Raw genomic sequence first — 12,951 nt, forward strand, 5'->3', positions numbered from 1 at the left:
GCAGAGGCGGTGCGGCGGAGGCGGAGCGGGCTCTGCGGCAGGAGGGAAGATGGCGGACGAGGAGAAGCTGCCGCCCGGCTGGGAGAAGCGCATGAGCCGCAGCTCAGGTGCCGTGGGGGTCGGGGCTGGGGCGGGGCCGCGAGGGCCCGCGGAAGCAGGGCTCGAGCTCGCCCCTCGGGCGCGGCGCCGCCCCTCGATTGCCGTGGGGTCTTGGCTCCTCCGCGTCGTCCCAGGGTGACGGCCCGGCTCACCCAGTGGGGGCTGCGAGCCTGAGGAGTGGGGAACCGTGAGGAAACTGAGGCAAGGGGCGGGGCCGGAGAGGCCCCTCGCACTGCCGGGGTGATAGGGGGACGGTGATCCCTCGGCACTCTCTCAGACGATGGCCCTGGCCCTGCCGATCTGACACCTTTCTTTCGGCCTAATGCACGTGACGTCCGGGGAGAAGGTCTTTGCACCCCGCTGGGCCCAGGGGGCACCCCTGGGGGAGGACACCCCAACCTCATGCTCAGGGCGGGGCCCCAGGGTTGCTCGGCCTCGGGTCCACAACCTCCTACTGCTAACATGCCTACTGCCATCCATACCTAATTCTGAGTTTGCGATATCCGCCCGGTGGTATTCTGCCTGAGAACATCCCCCCGTGCTCCGGGACCCGATTTAAGGCTTTTCCCCCAATAATAATGTCAATAATAGGGCACGTTTATCTCAGTGCCAAGCTAGGTGTTTTCTTTCTCTGATTGGCTGCAATTCTGGAAGGTAGGTAGTTATTACTCCCATTTTGCAGGTCAGGAAACTGAGGCCAGAAAACTGAAGGAACTCGCTCAAGGTCATTCATTTCGGGGGGTGGGGGCTGGGTTAGAATCCAGTCAGTCTGACTCCACAGCCCCCTGCCCTTCTTACTGCAAACCACTGAGATACACTGACGTCCAGTGTTTCACTCTGCTGGACCAGAGCTCACAGTAATCACAGTCGCAGTAAGAATTCCGACTTATTGAACGCCAGGAGCTCTGGTGAGCACTTTGCATACATCATCATCGACTCTCCACATTAACCCCATGAGGTTTGATGTCCTTATTCTCTCACCTCACCCCCACTTTTCAGATGAGAAAACTGAGGTTCAGGGAGATGGAGCCCATTGCCAAGGTGTTAGAGGCAGTCAGTGGCTCAGCTGTCACCCACCCTGCTGCAGCCCTGGCTGTGACCTGCAGCATGAAGCTGATGCTCTGCTCAATCCTGGGCCCCCACTCCCTCCATTTCTTCCCAGTGCAACCCTAACAGTGTTCCCCGTGGGTGACATCCATCCCTTCACATTGGTGGGCACAAGTCCTCCACGTAACCCAGGCAAACTCTCTGCCCCTGGGATGACAGCCTATCTCTGCTGGGTCCTACTTCAAGCTTATTGTTTGCGGCCCTCACTCCATGCTCCTTAGTCTCTGGGTAACATCTGGTCCCAGTAATGCTGGCCCCCAGTTCTGCAGCAGAGTACACTGGGTAGGGGAAAAGAGCAGAGCTTTTGTGTCTGACGCACATGGGTACAGTTCCTGCCTCCCCCACATGTGCCTGGAGCAGAGTAAACACCCAGGAAATGTTGCTTAGTTTTGTGGTCTATAAAATGGACATAATAGTTGCTACCACACTCCTAATGTGTGCCAGGTGCTATCCTAAGGACGTTACAGATATGAACTCATACAGCCCTTACAGCAACCCTTCAGGCAGGTATTGCCGTTATCTCCATTTTACAGGTGAGAAAACCGAGGCCCAGGGAAGGTTGATCATACAGTGAGTGAGTGGCAGAGTGGCAGATTTGAACGGGCGGTCTGGCTGCTGAGTGCACGCTTGGAACCTTTCTTCCTCACCTGGGGTTATTTTCCCCCTTGAAGTTATGAATGACTGAAGTTATAACGTGGTCTTATTGCTTGTTTGGTGTCTGTCTGCCCCCACCTAGAATGTTAGCTCGCTAAGACCTGGTGGCACTGGTGGACAGCAGTGGGTTGGCTGAATGGAGGCATCTCATTGGCCAGTCCCTTATCACGGCCTTACGGTGGTGTCCTCTGAGCAGGTCCCAGCTGAATTCCACTCCCCCCTCTTCCAGGCCGGGTGTACTACTTCAATCACATCACTAACGCCAGCCAGTGGGAGCGGCCGAGTGGCAATAGCACTGGCGGCGGCAAAAATGGACAAGGGGAGCCCGCCAGGGTCCGCTGCTCACACCTGCTGGTCAAGCACAGCCAGTCGCGGCGGCCCTCGTCCTGGCGGCAGGAGAAGATCACCCGGACCAAGGAGGAGGCTCTGGAGCTGATCAATGGTGAGCAGAGGTGGAGACAGGGTCTGGGGGCCGGCGGGGGGCAGGTCCCTCTCCCCAGGGGCCAGACTGGGCCTTGTAGAAATCATGCCAGACTCTCGACCCCAGCTTGCTCAGCTGTCAGCTGTGGCCTTGACAGACCTGGAAGTGCCTCAAGCCTGCCTCCCACGGCTGCCTCTCCTTTTCCTCTCCAGCTGGTATTTGAGGGTGAGCCAGGGTAGGGGTGGAGGACCCAACCTTGGGGCTGGCAGACCTGGGTTCAGACAGTAGCCATGCCACTATAAGCTCCTTGACTTTGGGACATTCACGTTGCTTCCTTGAGACTCAGTTTTCACCTCTGTAAAATGGGCATCATCATATACCTGCCTCCAAGGGCCATCGTGAAAGCTCAGTGAGATGAGAAAGTACGTGGCACACAGTGGGTCCTCATTCAGTGGGAGCTATCCTTGAGAGTAGTATCATCAAGCAGGGTCCTGGGGCACATGTATGGATGGGTCAGGAGGCAGGTTGGAAAGGTAGAGTCGGTGAATTAACTCTGCCCTGAAGGAGGAGGCTGTTCCTCGTTCTGTTCTGTGTTTCCTCCACAGTCTAGAGCAGCAGTCAATAGGAAACTTTTTCTGAAAAGGCCAGATGGTAAATATTTTAGGTTTTGCGGGCCATACAGTCTCTGTCAGCTCTGCTTGGTAACTCCATAGCAGCCATAGATGATATGTAAACAGATGGGTGCGGCTGTGTGCCAATAAAACTTTATTTACAAAAACAGCAGGATTTGACCCATGGGACATAGTTTGCAGCACCCTGGTCTACAGCTGTCCAGTGTGGCCACCACCACCTACATGTGGTTATTTCCATTTAAATTAATTAAATTTGAGTCATATTAAAGATTGGGTCCTCAGTCACACTGGGCACACTGTTCAGTAGCCACATGTGGCTAGTGGCTGCCATCTCGGACAGCACAGATAGAGAATGTTTCCATCCTTGCAGGAAGTTCTGTTGGACAGTGCTGGTCTGGATCACACGTGTGGTTTCATCATCCACTCAGCCTCTCTCACCAGAGATCCCAGACCCCTCCTGGGCCCTCCAACCCCACATAACCCATCTCTCTCCCATGCCCAAATAGCCTGAGTGCCCATCCAGCTCTGCCAGGTCCTGGCTATGTGACCTTGAGCATGTTACTTAACATCTCAGAGCCTCGATCTTTTCACTTGTAAAATGAGAGTTATGATAATAGGACCCACTGCATAGGGTACTTGGGAAGACTCTGACCTAATGCAGTAAAGCATGAATAACAGCCTTGGCATCTAGTAAATGTTCTGTAATTGCTGGTGGCGATTATGATGGTTGTTATTAGCACAGCCCTGGCATGATCAGTCCATATTGGCTGTTGTTTTGCTATGACATCACTGGTCTGGTACTTGGCCAGTGGGATTTTATTTTATTTTTTTCAGTTATTATTTATTTATTTCTGGTTGTGTTGGGTCTTCGTTGCTGCGCATGGGCTTTCTCTAGTTGCAGCGAGCAGAGGCTACTGTTTGTTGCGGTGCGCGGGCTTCTCATTGTGGTGGCTTCTCTTGTTGCGGAGCACAGGCTCTAGGTGCGCGGGTTTCAGTAGTTGTGGCACACGGGCTCAGTAGTTGTGGCGCATGGGCTTAGTTGCTTTGTGGCGTGTGGGATCTTCCGGACCAGGGATCAAACCCGTGTCCCCTGCCTTGGCAGGTGGATTCTTAACCACTGCGCCACCAGGAGAGTCCCTGGCCTGTGGGATATTCTTAAACACACCTCTGCCCACACCTACACCCCCCATAGAGTGTCTGGCACCTGATAAATAGCACCTCTTAGCCTCCTACCTCCCAGCCTTGTAGAGCAGAGCCAAGCTCTTCCACAGAATCTTGAAGGCAGATTCAAAGAGCTCACCTCCTGAGCTCCGTGAGGGCAGGGACTGGATCTGTCTCTTTCCCCACTGTATTCCTGCCACCCAACACAAAGCCTGGCCCACGGCATTGCTCGCAGCCTGGTTTCCTGAATCAGGAGGAAGCGAGAAGGATCCCTGGCAGAGGAAGTGGCAGAAATGAAGGCCTGTGGCTAGGCTGTAGGTAGGACTCAGGGGAAGGCTGTGCAGGGGACTGAAGAGGGATGAGACCCTTCAAGGGCAGGTCCCAGCCAGGTGGAGGACGGCTCAGAGTGAGGCCAAGAGTTTGGGTCCTTTCCCAGAGACCGCAGGAAACACATGGCCACGTGTGACTGGGAGGGGGGCCCTGTGGTGCTGGCTTTTAGGAAAGAGCCGTGTGGCTGGAGGGTGACAGACCAAGAAAGCCAGAAGGCCCAGGGCCCAGGCTGGCTGGACCAGCGGTGAGCTGTGAGCAATGAGTGGGGTCTGGCGGCCCCAGGGGAAGAGGACGTGGCAGAAAACCCGGAGGAATCACGAGATGACCTCTTGGGTCCTCCTAGCTCCTAGAGGGGTCCCTGTTCTGAGGCTTCCGAACCACATGAGAGTGAGCAAGAGGTGATGGGCACTTGGAGGTTGAGCAGAGGAGGTGCCGTCACTGGTTGAGGGGGTTGGGAAGAGGCACAGTCTGGGGAGGGACTCACTAAATCTGAGGGTCTGAGGAAGAGACGTTGGCAAGGCAACCGTGAGAGGACCTGGATTCAGCAGAGCAGCAGGCCAGAGACAGAAGCCCTTGCGACAGTCCTGGCCAGAGATGGCAGGTGGACATGGGGATATCTGAGCATCACGTGGAAGGAAAGCTGTTGGGCCCTGGGGACTGCCTGGGAGTGGCAGGTGAGGATGCCCCCCAACCCATCTCTAGAATGGACAGGGATGTGTCTGGTGGGGCTCACACTGCAGTGGGAGCCTGGCGGTGCTGAGGTCAGCCTGGGTCTTGGGAAGGGGTGTCTGGCGGTGTGCCCAGTAAGCAGCTGGGCCCTGGGGCCTAGCCTTAAGTCAGTGCACACTCGGGAGTGTTAGCAGGGGTCCGACATGCCTGCCTGTGCCAGAGGGCCTGGTGGAAGCTGTGGGAGGAATTTCAACTAGAAACACTGTGACTTGAACTTGGGGCAGGTAGGAAGCAGGTAGAGTAGATTCTAGAGAGATTTAGGAGGCAGAATCGGGAGGATAGGGTGATGGATTAGAGGGGCAGGGGTGGGGTAAGGTCAGAACCAGTGTGGCCCAGCCCTGGAGTCACACAGAGATGGATCTTGGTGCCAGCGGTGTAGCTTCAAGCAAGTGTCTTTACTCTCGGAGCCTCAGTTGCCTCATCTGTAGGATAGGGACAGGGTGGCCATGAAGATCCAGGGGCCAGCCAGCAGCTGAATGCTCAGCAGAGCAATGGGCTCAGTGTCAGACGCTTCCTGTCTACACAGCAGAGCCTCGACCCCAGTCATTTAGGAGTGTGCGGTGGGCACCATGGTCTGGACAAGGCTTCCGCCTACCAAGAGCTCCCTGCTGCTTCCCCATGGCCCATGGGTGGAGCTCTGGGCCAGGACGTGGGAGGCCTGGTGGGTTTAGCGTGCAGACCCTCCAGTGACCTTGGCCTGAGGCAGGCCCCCTCGAGGGTCATTACGAGGGAGCAGTGAGATGGCCCGGGCCATGGTGCACTCGGTAACCAAACACTTGTGTGGCACATCAGCAAGCATTGGGCGCCTGGGCTTGGTTTTCTCTTTCGTGAAAGTGGATGTTGTCCCCCCTCCCCTGTTCTCGTCATGGGCTTGTTCCAGGTGATAAAGAGACCAGGATTTGGGCGGCACACTCTGCAGCTGGCAGCCTGGGTCTGTCAGTTCGATTTTAGGTCCTGTGCTCCCCAGTTGCCCCGAGGGGACAGGCTGCCGGCAGTGTGTCCACATTTTCTGCTGAGGCTCCTTTTCCCAGTGCTGGCTCCTCTGCAGCTGCTGGGCTGCGGCCACAGGCTTGTCAGGGATCTGGGTACCGGCTGCCTGTCATTGCCAGTGTCCTTGTGTAAGGAAGCCAGGCCATGGAGAAGCCCTCCCTGCCTACTCCCATCCCTCCAGCCCCACATGCCCAGGGCCTGAGGGTCCCAGGGAGGCCCTGATGTGAGCAGCAGCCCCCCCCTACATGTAACTGTGCCCAGGGCCTGAGGGTCGGTGAGCACCTTTGGCCCAGTGTCCCCACCCAAGGTGGGTGGCTCCCTTCTAGCCTGCTGGTTTCAGGCTGGGTGTCTGGCCTCTCTAGGCACCCCCTGCTGGGATTTGGGCCTTGAAGGAAGGCAGACCTAATCCTGTCACGTTTTTCCCTGTCCAGGCCCCTTCCCTAGTTTGTCTCTAAACCTTTTTATTTTTTCTGGCCGTGCTGTGCAGCATGTGGGATCTTAGTTCCCCGACCAGGGGTAGAACCCACACACCCTGCATTGGAAGCTCAGAGTCTTAACCACTGAACCTCCAGGGAGGTCCCATCTAAACCTTTTTAGAGTCAGAGACCAGTCCGTTTGTTCACTCACTTTCCCTGAAATAATTATGGTGCAGCTCAGGCTGCTATGACAGAATACCAGAGGCTGGGTGACATTTATTTCTCACAGTTCTGGAGGCTGGAAGTCCAAGATCAAGGTATCGACAGGTTTGTTTTCTTCTGAGGCCTCTCTCCTTGGCTTGCAGACAGCCACCTTTTGTGTGCTCACAAGGCCTTACCTCAGTGCATGCAGTGGGGAAAGAGAGAGAGAGCTTTTTGGTGTCTCTTCTTAAAAGGACACTAATCCTGTCAGATCAGGGCCCCTCCCTTACCACTCAACCTTAATTACTTCAGCAAAGGCCCTATGTCCAAATATCACATTGGATGGTTAGGGTTTCAATATATGAATTCTGGAGGGACATAAACATTCAACCTGTATTATTTATGGACTGACAGCTAGTAATTGTCAGGGGCTCACTCTGCACCAGGCACTGTTCTGGCAGTAATTCCTTTACCCTTCACAGCAGCCCTCCAAGGTCAGAGCTGATAATTAGCCCATTTTACAGACCAGGCAAGTGAAGCTCCAAGAGACGAAGTCACGTACCAGGGTTGCAGAGCTCAGGATCGGTAGAGCTGGGATCCGAACACAGTAGTTGGGGTCCACAATCTACCCTGCTCTGCCTCAGCTGCCCCGTTGGGTGAGGGTTAGATGGACGCTGTCTGGGTAGGGGGTGTTGCCGGTCAGGTGAGGCAGGGCATTGCTGAGAGCAGCCCAGGGTGTCTGGTTTGCACTTCCTTTCTTGCCTCCTCTGTAGCATTTGAGCCTGAGGTTCACAGAAAAAAGGCATGAGATTCCAGCATTTCCATCTACAGAACCCAGTGGTGGATCCCTCTCTCTCCTTCCCCATGACCTGTTTCTGTCTCATTTATTCACGAATTCCTTCAACATTAGTGAACACCTGTTCAGTGCACAGCACGGGGAGCTGGGGACACAGCAGTGAGCAAGGCTGACCTGGTCCCTGTCCTCCCCGTGTGAGGCGGCAACAGACGCACAAACAGGAAAGGGGTAAATGCAGGGCCCAGGGAGGCACCTCGCCTAGTGAGGGCTTAGGGAGACTCCTGGGTGAGACCAGAGGACAGCAGGTGAGCTTCGGGTGGGAAGAGACGATTAAACAAAGGTTAAGCAAAGGCTGAGAGGTGGGGGGCGGGGGTGGGCAAGACTGGGCGGGACACCATGGGGGGTGTAAGACTGAGCTGAGGGGACACAGGGAGTTCTGAATGTAGCCTTGCATCCTGACTTATGGCCAGACCCCTGAAGGTCAGCTTTTGAAAGGAAAGCTCAGGAAGGAAGCGTTGTTTCTTTAAACAAAATCATTTCAGGCTCCTATCCAAGCAGAATATTTTCTGAGACAGTTGGCTGCTCAGAGGAAGTTTTGGGTGCTATGAACTATGGGGGACATGGGAATTCTTTGGCATTTCAGTGGTTAGGACTCCGCTTTCACTGCTAAGGACCCAGTGAACTAAGATCCCACAAGCCATGCGGCTGGCCAGATAAACCCCCAAAAAACAAACAAACAGGGCTTCTCTGGTGGCGCAGTGGTTGAGAGTCCGCCTGCCGATGCAGGGGACACGGGTTCGTGCCCCGGTCCGGGAGGATCCCACATGCCGCGGAGCAGCTGGGCCCGTGAGCCATGGCCGCTGAGCCTGCGCGTCTGGAGCCTGTGCTCCACAACAGGAGAGGCCACAACAGTGAGAGGGCCGCGTACCGCAAAAACAAAAACAAAAACAAAAAACTATTGGGGGGCAAACGCTTGGCTTTTATCAGTCTTTAGGCTGCTGTTGCTTACACACATGCACTGTGTGCACACCTTGGCCAGGCCACCTACTCTCAGGGGTTCCCTGCCACTGTGCCCACAGCTCCAGCTGCTGGAGGATGCAGCAGGGGGGTGCTTGTGCAGGGCTCAGGGCTGGGCCCGACTCCCCAAGTGCTGGGCATGTGCAGCAGTGCCCGCCAAGGTACCTGGAGGCGGGCAGGTGCACTGGGGAGCACTGTGCACTCAGGATTCCCTGGCTGGTGTTACTGAGGTCCGGACAGAAGAGAGAGGAGATATCCTGGTGCTGCCCGGGTGAGGCTGAGGGCACAACCAGAATCCAGGGAGAGGAGGAGGTAGAGGAGGGGTATCCTAGTGACATCCGGTTCAGATCGCAGTCACCTGTGAATGCGTCTGGCACAGGGGGATCACCTACCTGGCAGCCCCAGGGCGGTGTAGAGAGCACAGCAGAGCATTACGGCAGAAGCCACTGCAGCATGCGTGCAGTCCACAGAGGGTGGGGCTTGTGTCGCATCCGACAGAGAGCCTGCCTGACCAGGCGGCGCGCCACGGTGACGGCCAGCGCAGACTGCGAGGTGCGGGCGAGGAGGACCAGGGATGGGCAGGTCAGAGAGAAGTAGGGGCAGCCTCATCAGCGGCTGGCACAGCCCACACGGAAGAGGGAACAGGATGGTGACAGCAAGGGCCATTTGTCAAGGCGTCTGTCTGTGCCGGGCACTGTGCTGCGGGGCACTGTGGCCTGCTGGCAAATGGCTGACAGTTGAGGCTCAGAAGCAAAGGGACGGTGAGGACAGAGCGAGAGTGACAGGGACACGGGGGAGGCAGGGGTTACCGGGACAGCCGTGGAAGCAGCCGTGCAGATCAGATGCCGGGACACGCAGTTGCTGCTGTGACATGCAGTGAGACGGGGGTGGGCGGGGAGTGATAGGTGTGCTGTCACCGTCGTTCCAGGGAGATAGATGGATACCAGTGATGTTGAGGTCGGACAGGAGTCGGAGACCCATGGGCCGAGGTGAAGTTTGCACCAGCCGCTCATAAGGCAGATGGCCTGGCTGCGTGTCTGGGCCTCAGAGCACCAGGTAGATTAATCCGCGGTGTCACTGTGGTGCTCAGACAGGTACCAGGTGTGTCACAGCCTCGTTTAGGTCAGACAGGAGCAACGGGCAGAGGTGTCACCATGGAGTTCAGAAACCCACCGGTGGGTGTGACAGGGTGCCTCTCACATCCAGCGTGGGCTGGTGTCCCGTCGCTAAGCTGGGGGTGGTGCGTGGTCCCAGGTCCCCCCAGGGGCCTCAGGGATAATGCCCCCCAGGAGAGTGGCTGTCAGGGAAGCCAACGTAGGCCTAGCTCGAGGCAAGGGGCTGTCCGGTGGTGGTCTGGGGAGGACAGGATGGGTTCTTGCTCCAAAGGCTCCTGCCTGGACTCAGGAGAGTGGCTGGCGGCCCTTTCCTACCCCCGCACACGCAGGGTCTGGGAGAGTCACACAGGTGCTCGGTGCTGCCCCCTGGCGCCCTCTGCTGGGAGCCCTTCGCCTCAGTCATCCTTTTCCTTCCCTCCCATCAGCCCGGCCTCCCTGTCCCTCCGGGGAGAATCGGTACCCAATGGGGACAGTTTGGGCTGCACAGAGGGTGAATCTGGTGCACTACCAACACACCCTGCTGTCTCTGGGGCGCAGTCTGTGGGAATGACGCGTGTCCCTTCCCGAGCCCCGGCTAGGCCGCCGCTGGGTCTCTTCACGATGCCCCAGTAAGCGGCCCTGGCCTTCCTCACACTTTGGACAGATGAGACAGCTGAGGACCCAGCCGTCTCCTGTGGCAGAGTTGGGCTGGCGCCCTGGCCTCCTGCCTTTCTCCTAGAAGCCTCTAGAAAACTCTCCACTGGGGCTTCCACCACTGCCCTGGGGCTCTTGGGGGACCCCTGGGTCCCAGTGTCCCTTTGTAACTTCTGTCTTCTGCTGTCCTCCCCAGAAGGGCCTGGGGGGTAGATTTTCTCAGAGTATGTGTGAGGGTAGGAAGAGGCCATGCTCTGTTCATTGTATGTTGCTGAGTGTATGTGTGGTGGGGAGTGACACAGCGGGCGGTATTGGGATGGGACGTGAGACCAGCTGGCTGTTGCGGTCACCACAGGGTCACGGTGTGCATGCATGTGAAAGGCACTTTCTGAGTGGAGTGCCGCCCTCCCTGGAGCCCTCTGCCCCGCCCCACCCCTGACGGGGAGGTCTCCCTGTGTGTCCCCCTTGCAGGCTACATCCAGAAGATTAAGTCGGGAGAAGAGGACTTTGAATCTCTGGCCTCACAGTTCAGTGACTGCAGCTCCGCCAAGGCCAGGGGAGACCTGGGTGCCTTCAGCAGAGGTGCGCGAGGAATGGGCACCACCAAACCCCGGCAGGACCCTCTGACCCACCAGCGCCCGCCCACCACCTAGAGATCGGGAGGGGTAACGCCTGTCGCATGGGCCTTTGGAGTCCACCAGGTGGCAGCAAAGTCCCTCCCTCAGGCTTCAGAGGCCGCCCTGCTGGGGGTCGTGGCCGCAGAGCCTTCTCCCCGGTGACATTCTCTCTTGCGGTGGGGAGTCCATCCGTGTGTCTCTCTGCTCAGTTGTCCCCATCACGGGCCCACCAAGGTGGGTACTTGCTGCCATTTTCCTCTCCTCCTGTTGGAGGTGTAAGGCTGGGGCCCCTTAGAGCCCCAGGGCATGTCCCCCAGCATCCCCTGCCCCGCCCTCATGGGTGGGGAAACCAGGGGTGAGGGGAGGAGGGGGTCAGATCAGCAACCCCGAGTTCAGGCATCTCCAGCTGGGGCTGTGGAAAGGGAGGGGCGGAGGGAACCAGGCCTCCGCCTCCTTCCCACTCCATCCCTGGGGTCTACAGAGCATCGGGGAGGGGCCCAGGATGGGGCGAGGGGTGTCGGGGAGCCAGCAAGGGTCTGTGGACCGCCTGCCCGCCCCAGGAGGCAAGGGAGACAGACAGTGTGGCAGGGGCTGGGGACCGGCACAGGGAGACCAGTTCATCCCTAGAACGCGTCTCTACATGCGCGGCAGAGACCGCAGCTCTGCCCTCATCCCTCACTTGCTGTCCTCAGCCTTCCCGGGGCCTCCCTAATTGCCCTGCTGCCCTCAGCTGGGCCCCCCTCGCCACTGTGACCGGGCCCTAAAGCACGTGACAGATGAGTCCAAATGAGCGCCCGGGGGTGCAGGCGGGAGCCCCATCTGCCTGCCCTGCCTGGTCCTGGCATGCAGCCCGGGTCTTGACCCCCCACCTGCCATCCCTCATGCTTCCTTCCCCAGGTCAGATGCAGAAGCCGTTTGAAGACGCCTCCTTTGCACTGCGGACAGGGGAGATGAGCGGGCCCGTGTTCACGGATTCCGGCATCCACATCATCCTGCGCACGGAGTGAGGGGCGTGGACGGCCCAGGCCCGCCGCACACACACCCCGCCCCCGCCCGGGTGGGTGCGGGGCAGGGTGGCCGGGTGCGCAGACTCCGCTCCCTGCTGCCGCTGACCAGCGGGCACCCCTCCCTGCTCGTGTCACACAGTATTTATTGATCCCAAAATGGCTGGGAGGGGGGCTCTTCACCACCGGGGGCTCCCTGCCAGACTCGCCTCCCCTTTAGGAATTGACTTCAGAAGGGCGCGGGGTGGAGAGGCTCGCCGGGCTTCCACATCCAAGGGCTGGGGGTGACCTGTCCCAAAGAGAAGGCCTGGCTAGCTGAGCCGCCCCCTGTGTCCCCCCAGGTCCAGGACGGGGGGGGGGGCAGGAGGGCCTTGAGTTATTTCTGGTTTTGCCACCTCCCTCTATTGGGTTGCAAAAAGCAAACGCTCCGCCTGGGGCCCGGGCTGCCTGCTGCTTGGGGGCCCTCTCTAAGCAGCAGTGCAGCACCTTCCCCAGCCTCCATTAAACCTGGAACCGGTGTTCTGCTGTCCCTGTCTCTCATTTCCTCCCTGCGGAGGTGAGTGGGGCTCGACTGGAGGAGCGATCATCTCCCACCATCCCTGGCGTCCAGGTGTCCAGGCCGCCTTTCCTCCCTGAGCAGCCTCTCCTCTTCCTGGGCTTGGGGGCATCCTAGCGGCAGCTGGACTCTCGGGGAATTGGAGCATTGCTCAGCGCCAGCGCTCCTCACACTCGGGTGTTCAAGGGCCCTGACCCCCCAGCTCTGGATTCAGCAGGTCGGGTGGAGCAGGGCATCCTCGGGGAGCCAGATTGAAGCCCCCGTGCCCTGGCTGCTCTCGCCGCCCCCCTCCCACCAACTCCCTCCACGCACGTGGGCCACTTGAGTTAGAATGAACTACGCCCAGCACCCTGAGGCCTGCTTCCCTGTCGCCACAAGCGCTCTGGAAGATTGTGCTTGGGTCCTGCGGCCTCTGCAGGCGCCGTTACCATGGCAGCAGGGGGCCAGGCGTGTGGGGGTTCCTGCCGGGCGCC

The 12,951-nt window shown here is 58.4% G+C and overlaps 1 protein-coding gene across 2 annotated transcripts; it reads left to right on the forward strand.

Annotated features, from left to right (window-relative positions):
* On the forward strand, nucleotides 1–12,440 carry PIN1 (peptidylprolyl cis/trans isomerase, NIMA-interacting 1). 2 transcript variants are annotated; one of them, XM_004277336.3, is made up of 4 exons: nucleotides 1–107; nucleotides 2,090–2,302; nucleotides 10,773–10,883; nucleotides 11,816–12,440. In XM_004277336.3, exons 1-4 carry the CDS (start codon nucleotides 50–52, stop codon nucleotides 11,923–11,925), a joined length of 492 nt encoding a protein of 163 aa, XP_004277384.1. In that variant the 5' UTR covers nucleotides 1–49; the 3' UTR covers nucleotides 11,926–12,440. The 2 variants fall into 2 exon arrangements, with proteins under 2 accessions (XP_004277384.1, XP_033256924.1); XM_033401033.2 differs by lacking the exon at nucleotides 1–107 and adding an exon at nucleotides 131–1,739.
* Nucleotides 12,441–12,951: the final 511 nt, after the last annotated feature.

The sequence above is a fragment of the Orcinus orca genome, chromosome 3 (genome assembly GCF_937001465.1).
Source record: "Orcinus orca chromosome 3, mOrcOrc1.1, whole genome shotgun sequence".
Classification (NCBI taxonomy): Eukaryota; Metazoa; Chordata; class Mammalia; order Artiodactyla; family Delphinidae; genus Orcinus; species Orcinus orca.